Here is a 14,261-nt window from a genome sequence, read left to right as displayed (position 1 = left end):
TTATCAAGCAAGTTAGTTGAGTTAAATATAGTTTAATAATAATTATTTAGTACATTTTTTTTTGCTCTTACCTCCCAACTGCAATTCCGCTGTCGCCTGAAAGGTGTCGCCCTCAGGTCGCCGCACCACACATTGATACATGCCACGATTTTCACGACTCACTCGTGTCACCATCAATGTATCCTCTATGCGACCCGATGATGGCAATTGTCGTCCATCTTTGTACCAGAGAATATTCTGCATGCCCACCGGACTTCCATTGCTCGTAACAATGCAACGAAATTCCGCATTGCCGCCCATGTGTACGCTCAGCGTATTTGGTGAGATCTCTACTTGTATGGGCGCGGCCACTGTGAGACGTAATTCAGCGCTCGCTTCTCCGCCCACATTGCTAGCCGTACATTTGTATACACCAGAATCTTCACTCGTTACCGCTTCGATGGCCAATATCGGACCAAGTAGACGCACGCGTGGACCACTGAGCACGGGTAATGGACCAGGACCGTTGTGTGTATACCAGCTAAAAAATGCAACAAATTGTGGAAAAGTATAAGAATAATTTAGCAACTATCAAATAATAAATGTATTTATTTTTAAGTAGCTTAAATGGGTTTATGTTAATTAATATTTTTTAGTGATGGCGAAGTGCTTTGAATTATTTCACCCAAAAGCATTAATTGGCGCTATTGTGAAAAAAAATACATATAAAATCTGTGTCAGAAAAAAAGATCAGCGATAATTCATGAAGTATAAAAAAATATATTTACAATTTTTTTACATGAAAGGACGTACAAAATTACTAGTCGTAATTACTCAATATGCCGTAGTCTTAATCGTTGTCGAGTACAGCTTGACATCTCCTCGGCATGCTTTGAAGCTTTTCTGCGTAGCTCGTCGACAAAGAGCACCAGATTTTGCGAACTTGACGCACGAGTAGCTTTAAATCGTGAACTGACTTTGCGCAATGATGCGCTTTCATAATTCTCCACATATTTTCAATGGGTTTGGCGTCTGGGGACTGGGAAGAAGAAGTCTTGGACTGACTTTTCTTTTGTTTTTTCTCAATGTGGCTTTCTGAGAGCAGTGGTTCTGATGATGTGGGACGGTAGGATATGTTTGATGGTGTTGATACTCACATCTATTCCCTTTTTAGCAAAAGAACTGATTGTGCTTGGCGTAGTCACAAAGAAGGGTCCTGCTTAAAAAGTTGGACGATTACTTTATCCTGTTTTTTTGTCGTCACTCGCTTCAAGCCGCGCTCGGAAAAGTCATCAACGTTCATGTACACTTTATACCGCTGATTCCACATCACAACAAACTTTTTTGATTTTTTAATCACTTTTGCAGCCGTGGCGTAAGATAGTTTCGGCCCTTTCGAGTGCGTGCATAAAAATGCCGCCTCAAAAAAAGTTTCGAACGACACTAACCTGAGTTAGCATTGGCTTTGTAGCTCTGGAGTGGGGCTATTATGCAGCAAAAAGCAGAACGAAATATATCTTGAAGTTGCAAGAAAAAAACCAGTTCTTTTCTTCTGATACAGACTGCAGTAATTTTTAAAGAAAATCGGCCACAGGTAATATTCAGAATTGGACAAATGTGAAATAGGCAAAATTCGAAAAGGCTCTAAAATAACTAAAAACATTCGGATATTTAATAATGTCTGATGAAACCAAAGCTCAGCTTGTCCAATCTCAAAGCCAAATCCAAAAACAAAAAAAAAATAATATAAGTAATTGGCGCGTACACTTCTGTTAGGTGTTTGGCCGAGCTCCTCCTCCTATTTGTGGTGTGTGTCTTGATGTTGTTCCACAAATGGAGGGACCTACAGTTTCAAGCCGACTCCGAACGGCAGGTATTTTTATGAGGAGCTTTTTTATGGCAGAAACACACTCGGAGGTTTGCCATTGCCTGCCGGGAGGCGACCGCTATTAGAAAAATGTTTTTATTAATTTTGCTTTCACCGAGATTCGAACCAACGATCTCTCTGTGAATTCCGAACGGTAATCACGCACCAACCCATTCGGCTACGGCGACCGCCCCATACCGAAGCCAAAAACGAACATGAAAGCTATACTCTTTCAAAACAGTTCTACAGTCGGTTCTACGTTACTAGAATGACCTGAATTGATATCCGGCCAAGAACTGTCACTGCAGCAGCATTCCTCGTACATGCGAGGAGTTGCTGCTACAACAACAATGTTCCAGAGGGAAGTAATTTTTTTCTAGAGGTAGAGGTTTTTTACATTCACGCGCATTTGTATAGGGTTTTTCAGTACGAGCGCTTCAACTTTTGAACTTTTTTGAATAAAACACAAACGGTTTGACTTTTTAACTATTTTTTTTTTTTTTATTATCGAGTTTGAACATATACATTTAAGTATGAAATTCGATTTCTTTTGCATGACCACCGCGTGTACGTTTTACGAAGTCCAATCGTTGAACCCAATTTTCGACCACTCTTTTGCATAAATCGGCCGAAATTCCAGCAATTTCGCGTTCAATATTGGCTCTGAGCTCACAAATCGTCGCCGGCTTGTTACTGTAGACCAATGACTTCACATAACCCCAAAACGGGACGGCTTGTTAAATGGACCGTAAAATGGCCGTAATGCTCTTAAAGTAGCAGCAAGAGAACGATTATTTTCATAAAAATTTGCACGATTTGCAATCGTTGCTCAAGTGTGTAGCGTTCCATGATGAAATGTATACTAATGAAATTTACAAATGACAAGCGGAAAATAAAAAAAATTGCGTCGTTCGCCCTCCCTATCGGAAAAAAGTTGAAGCGCACCTATTGAACAGCCCTATATTTCGGTTGGTCCCAAGTATCCCACTTAAGAGTGTGTTTATTTCAACTCGTAAATTACCGTTTCACATTTTCAGGCTTTTGATGTAAATGCTGTCATGTGTGAAAAAGGTTGTCAGTATTCATCAATCTAGAAATATTAATGTTGTCATAGCTGGACGAACTCACTTATGCAAATGTAAGTGTGAATTTGCGAATTGCTTGTACCTAAATGTTGGCGTTTAATACAGACGCAGCTGTCAAACATAAAAGCCCGGCTGGCAATGCAATTGTGGCGGAAATTAAAATATATAATAAAATAAATATATTTCAACAAATTCAACAAAAATAGCGAGAAAAATATTTAGTCTTTATTTAGACTATAAAATAACCAGGGCGATGGATTCTGTGAAATATTTTTTGCTTATTTCATGCATATTTGTGTATTGAATCTTTGAAAATAGACGCCTTTTACACCCCTACGAAAGAGTGTAGGAAGTCTTCTATCAGTTTACAGCTTTCTCTGTTGATTAGACTCAAATCGAGCGGCGCAGATCACAAGGATGATGTACTCAGCTATAACCTCTTAATTGCCATTGCACAAAGAGCGAAACAAAAAATCAATTCAGATTCGATTGAACTACTAATTTCGACTGATTCGCCAACAAAAGCGGGAGATATTGATTTACGCTAAGCAGCTGATGGTCGCTGGCTCTCGGCAATTCATTTTTGTAATCGGGGGTATTGCCATTTTCTGGCACACAACCAGGATTTTTGTTTTGAATAAAATTCTATAAATGTTCTAAAAATTGAATAATACAACAAAAATACAATAAAACACTTTTTGTGAAAACAAATTAAAGTCAAATCACAATGGAACAAATAAAGACATTTAGTAACATACATTTTAGTGCCAGCTTTTTAACAATTTTTTTGTAACATTTTTCCCCCATTTTGGGAATGTGAGTCTTTATAGAAACAAAGGTGAGCTGACCCATTCAACCACTTTTATGAAATCGTACTAAGAAGTTGTCTCAGTTGATTAAGGTCAATAATTTAGTTATGTTCTAAGAAACGTGATTTATAAAAAAATTTAATACCACCCCCCATTTGTTGCACTGATAGCCACATATGAAACTTTATGAGAAATAAGTGAGGAAGTACGACAATTCCGATAAGACCGCCAACAAATATTTCTTGAAAAAAAGCAGTAAACGCAAGGTGTGTGAAGACGAGCACATGAGATTTTAAAATACATCTAAAATATTTTGAAAGAGGAAAAACAGCAAAACTGAACTTTGTACGACAACAATTCATCGGAAACTTTAAAAACGTGTTTAAAATAGTTTGCAGCTATTTTTGGTAACTAAATGGTTTGCACCAAAATATGTCCAATAGGCGAAACAAAACATTCACTAGACTGGACTAGAAAAATATATTTCTGAACGTTCTATCATTTGATGTTTCATATCACAGTTCACAGTTGGTTTCGCACTTAGGTCTACCGATCGGTAGTCACGCATAAACACACTCAGTTATAAAACCGAAGGTGTCTTCATTTGTCTCATTTTTATTTATATTTATTTTCTTCATTTGTGGAACAAAATCATGGCCCACATAACAAATTGGAAAAGGAGCTTGACCAAATACCAAAGAGGTGAAATCCGGATACTCAAAAATCAACATAATGGTTGCACATCTAAACCTGCAAATGTCTACTTAAGAGCCCGCCTCATTTCAAATGGTGTTTTTGAGTGTTTCTTTAAAAGTGCGTAAAACAAAAACGAAAAAAAATTTAAACGAGATGGAAAAATTTTTTTTTTTTGTTTTCATTATATTTAAATTTTTGATGCATTGTTAAAAAATAAAAAAAAAAAATTGGCCATACGATTTTCGTTCAAAAGGTTGTCAGTCAGCCTTCAAAATGATGTAAAATGGACACAGATATAGCCGGTTCTACTGAACCAATTTTGATCGAATAAAATTGGAATGACGTACAATTCGTGTCGTTATCGTGTAAGCTACAATTATACGGGGAATGATTTTTAGTATTTTTTTTTTCGGACCTTTAAAGAAAAATAAGGGTCAGAAAACGGTTTTTCATATTTGCATGTCCCCCATTTCATCAAATCTTATTTTATGTTTTCAGATCGTAGTTAACACGATAACGACATTAATACTGAACAAGAACTTTTTGGTCTTCCTGATTTCAGACACCCATGAGTCCCGAAATCCGTGACGCCTGCGGCATACTCGTACTTTTTTTTAAGACCATTTAGAAGATTTAACAATGGGTCAAAAAATAAAGTGCTGAAAACAAAACTTAAAAAGTTGTTTCCGTTTTACACTCTTTTAAAGAAGCACCCAAAAACTACCATTTCAAATGAAGCGCGAGCCGTAAGAAAGCATTTACAATTATTATATTTATAAATTTACATTTAATGTAATAGAAAAAAATGTAATTTATTTATTAAACGAGTTCTAATAGCCATTTCTAAAGCGTAATTTTTGCTGCTTGGAAGTTGACACTAATTTACGAAAAAAATATGTCCTCATTAAATCTTAATCTAGTACGAATTTCGAGAAGTCTGTAGTATTACCACATTCGCTAATTAATTACTTTATGATCGGACATTTTTCCACACACTCCAATAGTCACAAAAAAAGTCTACTAGATTCCAGCAAAATTCAACTGTAGTTGACCACTACTGAAGTGTCCGAAGTTCTGTGTAGGCTACTGTACTTATATGTAAGTATACTCGTATATCGGTATAGGTATGTGGTTCAATCCGCCAAGAAAAAAATATACACAACTAAAAGCTAAAGCAAAACAATAAATAAATTTTTGGGTGTATGTAATTTGGTGTTTCTTTGTTGCACCTTTCTCATTTCTCCATCCTTGATAAATGAAGTGTGTTAAAATGTTGAATTTTAAAATGCCATTGCCTCAGCACTCACCCCCGTTGGCATAAGCATTGCAGAAATATAAAAAATGATTCACTCTGGAAAAGTGATAAATGACTCGTTGATGAAATTTAAAATGCAGAACGAAATGTGTGTTCAAAAGATAAATAAATTCCATGAATTTTTCTTCGTCATATTTGTTTTTTTTCTGAAAAGTTCTAGGGACTGGTTAAGGTACTTAAAGAAAATTATGAATCCATATTTAATCTGTTTTTCAATGTAGTTACCGTCAATACAACCTTTTACATTGCGAATAGAATGCGCCTATGCCTCTAAAAATAATTCTTTAGATTTCTGGGCGAAATGTTTTCCTACTACCGCTTTTATTTCACTATTAGCCAAAAATCTTCGCCCTGCAACTGTTAATATCAAATTTGAAAAAGCAAAAACGGCACTAAACGGCAGGGCCGAGCTGTAGAGTGTGTGGACATTTTCGGGAAATCACATAGCTTTTGACATCTTTCTCGCAACCTGAGTGGTATGAACAATTTCACCACCATGCAGAAACAGTACCTCAACTTCGCACGTTTCTTCTGTATGACTGCCTAATGTGATTGACCAAATAATTTAGCGTATATTAGCAGTTTATTGTAGTTCCTTTAAGAAAAGTAATCAATTAGTAAAATGCTGTCGCTATCACAGTAAAAGTAGACCATCATTCGCGATGCTGACTCTTTCGTTTTAATTTCTTTGGTGGTTTATATACAATTTTTAACTATTTTAGCGACTTTTGTAGAGATTCTGTTCAAGTTACAGTGACAGCCCTTCAAAAACTTAACCATACTATCCAATCCGCGCTGCTGTCACGCGAAATCTACACACGCGCTATCCAATGTCCTTTTTATGTGCAAATAATCGCAAAGTCATTCAAGCGTAAATCTGCAACCAATTTTAATTAATTCATTAATTAATTAATGCTACTCTGTAGTTCTTTCTCCATTGGCAACAATTTAATTCATCAACCCCCAGTATCAATTTTTGAACTTTTTGGACATTTTCCTCTATCACTACCGTCTCTGGACGACCCAGACGGGGTTCGCCTTCGCAGTTCTCTTCTGCTTGTTGAAATAGCCGAAGACAAAATGTTTGCTTTTATATATAGTGTGTGGATGCAGAATTCTTAAGAACCAAAATGTTTTTGCTAATACGAATGTTATTAATGCAGCTACCAAAGATATCTTTCTCTTCTCGAGGAGCCTAAGAGTGACTTGAGTGTTGAAATTTATGGACGCGATATCCAGATACAAATATTTATTGGCTGTTTTTTTCAGATTTATCAAATTTCCTCTCTCGCACTCGAATAGGAAGTTTACTCAATCTTATCAAGTACCTACCAGAAGTAATAACTTCAGCGCAATAACTTCTGTGGATGTTGTAGAGGTAAATAAAATGAAATAAGATCCTTTTGACGTCCGAATGCTAGTGTGAAAGAGGCGCTTTGAATTGTTAGTAGACTACGTTTTTGCACACTTGAAGAGCCTGAGTATACTCGCATTGAATGAGTTGACTGGATTCTGAATTAAATGGTCTCAAAAATATTTCAAACTTTTGAACTTTTTGTGAGTGTCGCATATCTACATTTCCACTCACTATATGGATTCGTTGCGTTAAATAATTATGGTACAGAGACTTATTTACAAGTTTTCGCAAATTATTTGCTTCCTAGTTATTTTTAAATTTTTTTTATGAAAATATAGTTCATGCGCCCACAAAAGCCGTATGAATCCAAATTTCAAACTTAAAAAACAAAAGGCAACGAATTTTCATTATATTTTCACGCTTCTAAATCAGAAATAAAAATAATTGGAGTCTGCCGTATTTTTATCTAATAAAGTTTCGTTAGTAGCTCAAATTTTGATTTGATTTTTGTTTTTTTTGTACTGATGGTTCGTGCATTTTCTCCTAATAGCGAATGCTCGAAAATTGTTTTTATGAAGAAAAACAGCTAATACCGTCAGCAGAAAAAATGTGTCGAAAACCAATGCTATGTTTGAGTCATTTGAAACTTTGAAACTCAAATATGGCAAAATTCAGTGTGTTATAAAACTTTGATTCGGGCAATCTGATTAATTAGTATGCAATTTTGATGAACATTTCAAATTCTTTTTTAATGAGCACAAAGTTTGAAACTTGAAGGTATATAGTTTTACTAGCGGAATTGATTATATTTTGCTAAAAAAAAGTATTAAAATTAAATAAAAAATAAACAAATTGTTAGTAAGTCCCTGCACTATAATTAAATAACGCAATGTATGCAGCTAAATGTTATATACACATTTAATGGGAATTTAACATGCGGGCATTAGTTCAGTGTGATTTTTTCTTCTGGACTTAAATTCATTGTCACACAACATCTCCATGAAGTGCTTGTCGATTTATAGTTGCACTTGTCACTGACAAATTTAAATTCCAGTCACTTCCGGCGAATGCAATTCACAGCCCTTTTAAGTATACAAATTGCATAAACGAATATATCTAAGTGTGTATGATACAATCATATATATATAAATATATTTGATGATATTGTGCTTGTATTTTTATTTAGAATTATCACTGCAGTCATGCATATGCATGTATCTCGCAAGCTGTTAGTTTGCTTTGTAGCTGAAGTAGTTAGTCTGCTATATTTTTATATGGCAGCTAGAATGGTATTTTTAATATGACCATCTCTGACAAAAAGTCAGTTACATTTTATGTATGCATCAGCCTCATACTAGTAAAGAGACTACTAAGCCCAGGCATCAGTGTTATACCAGTTATTAGACTAGTTTATATTGGACAGCATTACCTTCAGCAAAGCTTCATTTTATGCCTTCTGTACTTTGTACTTTATATGCTTTGTTAAAGGTTGTCAAAAAAGTCTTGCGGTATTTTTATTGAATTTTCAATTGTTCATAAAATTGGTTATAATAATGCGATTTAAGTCAAATATGCGCCGTTTTGTTCGATGACGAGTTCCCAATGAGATGCCAACTTCATAATGCCCCTCTTATAGAAGCTCGCTTCCCTATTGTCAAAAAACTCGGAGGCCAATTTTCACAGAACTCTCTTGTGGACAACTTCCGACTACCAAGCTCGTTCGCCATGGACAGAAATAGGTGGTAATCACTTGGTGCGAGATCCGGACTATACGGTGGATGCAAAAGAACCTCCCATCCGAGCTTCCGGAACTTCTGGCGCGTCACCAAAGATGTGTGTGGCCTGGCGTTGTCCCGATGGAAGACAATTCGGCCTCTGTTGATCAAAGATGGCCTCTTCTGCATGAGTACTGCATTCAAGCGGTCCAGTTGTTGGCAGTACAGGTCCGAATTGAGCGCTTGGCCATAGGGGAGCAGCTCATAGTGGATGATTCCCTGCCAATCCCACCAAACACACAAAAGAACCTTCCTGGCCGTCAATCCAGGCTTGGCCACCGTCTGGGCAGCTTCACCGCTTTTCGACCACGACCGTTTGCGCTTCACGTTGTCGTAAGTGACCCACTTTTCATCGCCAGTCACCATCCGCTTCAAAAACGGGTCGATTTTGTTGCGATTCAGAAGCGATTCGCATGCATCCATACGAGCAAAAATGTTTTTTTGCGTCAAGTCGTGTGGCACCCATACATCGAGCTTTTTTTTAAATCCAAGCTTCTTCAAATGGTTTATAACGGTTTGATGACTCATGCCCAGCGATTGTATCGCAATTTTTGACGACAGACCTTCCGGACCGTGGCGCATCTTCGATCACCTCTGCACCGGAACGAAAACGTTGAAAACCATAAACTGCACAAATTTTATTGGCAGCATGAGATGAATTTTTGCCTTTATCGTAGTAGTACTGTAAAATATGCCGTATTTTCTCTTTATTTTGCTCCATGTTTGCCACGCTATAACTCACGAACGACTAAAAGCAAACAACAATTAATGAAACACGTGTTAGGACGTGAAAAGAGCTTTCCAAAAAGCTCTAGCGTGAACCGATGCGACGAATACAACTGGAACTACGCACTTGCAAAAACAAGTTTGCGGAAATACCGCAAGACTTTTTTGACATTTTGATAATAATAGAAGAATACTAGTTTTGTATACAATTGGTCATTTTACAACCGGTAGAATTTGAGTAACTATGCAACTAATACGTCCATTGCCATCAAACACCAGTTAATGAATGTCAGAATGTTCGCTACGTAGTTTGGCTTTCACTGCAGGGATGTGACAGAGTATTGCGCTTTTCTTGAGTTATGTGTAGTGAAGTAAAATCAACGCAACGGCAATGAAAAATGACAAGGCGTTTTAGAGCAGTGAAAAATGTTGAAAACGCAACGAAAAAAACTTGAATTCTTAGACAAACAACAATGTATGAAAAAGAAAAGAAAAAGAAATATAATATGTACATTCATGAAGCAATTGTAAAACCCTGTGTGGATTCCTGCCATCTACGCTATAAACTTTAGATGTACAAATGCGTTTGAATGCGTTCGCTTGCGTGTGCATATTTCCCTAATCTTAGCAACAGCAAATGGTGGCGATGACACTTTTGACACAAATTGATTATTTTCATAGCTAAACATATGCAAACATCCAAACTTTCGCACGCTTAAGCAAATAAACAAGCAGAGAAGTGAGTGGCTCGTTCCAAAATACAACAAACAGCAAATACGAATAGTGCAGCTGCAAAGTGAAACAACATAAACAGACAAATGCAAGTAAGGCACTTCTAACAGGCAAAAGGATGTGCATGTTGCTCTTCGCCTGCAGACAGCAAAATAGCAGCACTGAAATCTTTGCCGTGGTAGCATGGCAATACAGGCAATACGGACTGTGAATGACAGCCAAAATAACGAGCAAAAGTACACAAGTCTGTAAAAGCGTTCAAACGTTCAAACCCAGTGAACAATTTCAGTGACTAAATTGATGATGGATCGATATGTAGATTGATAAATATTACGCTTCAAGCTCTCTATAGTGAGTGCTAAGAGGCCTTTGATAGACGAAATTTTAAAGCTTAATTTCAATGTCTCTATAGCCAAGGCCAAACTTTTGCACAACATATTCCGGAACGTCTTATCATCTTGAAACAAGGTGGGCACTATCTCAGTATACTGCATGGCGCATGTAAAAATGCAGTTGATTGAGATCGGTTAGGGGAACAGTGAGTAGTCAATGCGATTCCTGCTAAATATCGTAAAATGCTTTCTACCCGATGAATAGCTATTCTTACTTTACCTATTATAGGCCCATTATTAGAAATATGGAAGATGAACAGCTATGGCCACAGAATTATTCCGCTTCCTCGAAGGTGTTTGTCAATCCTCCAGAAGAAGGGCACTTAATATTAGCGCGTGCTTTGGGAGTAGTGCACTCTATTCGCATCGGAGTGATGGTAGTTTGTTTGAGTACCATTAAAGTCTTCAAATTAATTGGATGAAGAGATATGAGTATCTGCAAAACAACAGCTATGACTTTTGCTGCCAATTTTCCATTTAACAAAAACAGCAAATCAATCAGAATTGAGTCGATTAACGTATCATAATAATACTAGTGTGATCCACTATTATCGAAGTTGCCTTTATATTAATATCAAATGCCTTTGAATATTATTCAGCTGCTACGAAATACAGGTTTTGTTTTTTAGACTGACGGTATTTATTTTAAAGATATCCATTTTTCCAATACGTTTTAATATTAAGTCTACATGAGCCAAATCAGCAGAAATGTAAAATAAACTTGGTCATTCGACTTCAATTTTTGCACGAGCGGTATTTTATAGGCACGCAAGCCATCCTTACGTAAAATATTCCACATAGGCCAATAAGTTAAGAACGATGACGAATCAACACTTCGGCTTCTTCTTCAAAACTTCGCTCTATGGACTTCGTGAGCAGATTTTAATCGATTCATAATGAATCAGCAATAGCCTAGAGTTCAACGTTGAAGGGATATTAAAGCGATAAGCCTAGATTAAGGCAATTTAATATATTGGATGCAGGCATTCATAAAGAACTAAAGTATCCATGAGCAATTGTAGTTTCTTCATCTTATGCATTTTTCGTATATTTTACATACATTTCCAATATACGAATACGAGTATGAAAAAGTAACAAATTCAGAGCAAACAAGGGCTAGCGAAGTATTCCACATAAGGTCGTAAGTGGGGAAACAAACATAGAATTGCATACCTTAGCAATAACAGATGTTCATATATAAGTATATTGCAATTTCCGACAAGTCTACTTGCATACATATGTATTTAGATTAGATTCATAATTGGCTCCTTATATTTTGCTAAAGTAATTTGATACCCTTCCTCTGGCAGTAGAATATTAAAATAGGATTGAAAATCAGGCTAAATAGAAATACTTCTCATAGTGCAAAAATTGAATGAGAAATGTTTTACATAAAAAAAGGAAAAAGTATTGTATGCCTAACCTTAAGTAAAATTACCTGCTCAAGTGTTTTTTCTCGAATTTCCAAATTTGTTCCTTAAGGCTGTAATAATTTTTGAAACCTAAACTACTCAAAATTATAGCTAACTGCATGCTGTTTTTTAAAAATCAAATATATTTCACATTTAATAAAGGGTACAAGCGCCCATTAGATATGCATATATAGGTACATGTACAAATCTATATCCAGGGAATTTTTGGAGAATTTCTGGAAGGCTTCTATTACTTGAAAAACTATAAATTTTTTTTCATATAATGCTATGTAAAATAACTTTTAAATAATGCAAGTAAAAGGTATGCACCCAAGTGGGAGTTTCCTTTTTGGCTGGATCAAATTGTATTTCAGCTATCTTCGACCTTTTCCTACTGGGTATAAACAACTTAAGCCTGAAAAGATAGCTGCACATGTTTGTTTATATATGAAAGCACAACTGACTATGTACATAGGATGCTATGCGACATTTGATGGCAATATGGCGGAGGAGTATAAATATGAAGTAAAGTTGCATGGGACAGCATGCAATTTAAGCTCGTGCTTACTTCGCATTACTAACGTTTATACAACTATTTACCAAAATATATAAGTGTAGGTTTATGTTTCAAGAAATTATTGTTCAATTGCAAATGTTGTGCAGCCGTAAACAATTTACGCTCGGGAAATTTATGGAGTGCATATAACTCAATAAATTCTTAATTCATAATTTTACGTTATTCGGGTTCGATTACCTAGCACTAGTTAGCTATTATATTAATTACCTGTTACAAACCGCAATAAGAAGTGGAGCTTTTATGATTTATGACATTGAATAATATTAATTTGGTAATATCATTTTTACATACATAAGAAACCATTTTACCGTTCGAAGTCGGCTTAAAACTGTAGGTCCCTCTATTATGGATTAATATCAGGACGCAAACTACAAATAGGAGGAAAAGCTCGGTCAAACACCCAAAAAGGATACAAGAGTCAATTATATATTTATATATAAAAGTTTAGAACTAGACTTTTTCTAGAATATAGAAATAGAATAGAATGTACATGTATATAGTCTAGTTCTATTATATTTCTAGTTCTAAAATTTGACTAACAGTTGGTGTGTCATATCCAAACACACTCGGTTAAACAGGCATACTAAAATTAATAATGACCTTAGTTTGGAATTGATTACGATTCTAATCTCTAATAATTTTCTAAAACTAAAGCAATTCCCTTCTCGAAAGGCCGAAAAACAACACAAAAGAGCCACATATCATCTACAGATATTACATTTCAATAGGAGGATTAAAAAGTTCTTTGGCCGCTTTAGTCGAGTGGTACTGTATGGGACTAGGATAGGGTAGGTTTGGCAGCCACATCGCACATAAAGACAGATATGCCACTTAGACCACGAAGTTGGTCCGTTGTGAGCTACAGTTATATGACTACCATTCGATGGATTAGAGTTCAAAGTAGAGAAAAACATTTTTCCAATAGCAGTTTTGTCTAATAATGCCTAGTGATAGCAGCAATTTGTTATGGGTGGTACTGTGAGTAATAAATGAATGAATCTTCGCACGGATTTATCTGTATGGAAGTATGGGTAACGGAACGGCAAAATAAATTTTAGGTATCATCACTATTTGTGATTATTTAAAACTGATATTTCTTGTTTAAAATAATTTTGTTTTGAAATTTCAAAATTCTCAAATATGGATGAATCTATACTCCTTTTTTGGTACATAAATAGCAAATTCAAGTCCACAATTTTCGCGTGAGCATTCGGTTCGCCAAACATATTCGCTTCACAACTCATAGCAAAAGTAATTAAATATTTGACGTGTTCACTTCTATTCTTGCGTTTGGCTCTGCTTCTCCATGCCAAAAATACATTTGGTGGTTTGCTATTGCCTGCCGAGGAGCAATTGCTATTAAAACAAATTTTTCTATAATTTTACTGTTTCATGCATGGAGATAACTCATAACTCATAATACCACTCTATACTCATTAAGAAATTCCGATTTTTTTAAGGCATAAAATATGCCTTATTTCCATTTTTTGACTATCAATAATAAATTTGTTCGTATAAATGACACTAAGGATTGTTGAT

General features: G+C 35.8%; 1 protein-coding gene across 3 annotated transcripts in view; it reads right to left on the bottom strand.

The window, feature by feature from the left end:
* The window catches only part of LOC128862101 (cell adhesion molecule Dscam2), a 308,940-nt gene that overhangs the window by 181,194 nt on the left and 113,485 nt on the right, over positions 1–14,261 (bottom strand). For all 3 annotated transcript variants that reach the window (XM_054100528.1, XM_054100530.1, XM_054100529.1), the window contains exon 6: positions 72–520. In XM_054100528.1, the coding sequence (XP_053956503.1) occupies positions 72–520 (449 nt within the window). The remainder of the gene's footprint in view (positions 1–71; positions 521–14,261) is intronic.

The sequence above is a fragment of the Anastrepha ludens genome, chromosome 4, assembly GCF_028408465.1.
Source record: "Anastrepha ludens isolate Willacy chromosome 4, idAnaLude1.1, whole genome shotgun sequence".
NCBI classification, from domain to species: Eukaryota; Metazoa; Arthropoda; class Insecta; order Diptera; family Tephritidae; genus Anastrepha; species Anastrepha ludens.
The sequence above is the reverse complement of the archived record's forward strand: the minus strand, read 5'-3'. Positions and strand labels throughout refer to the sequence as shown.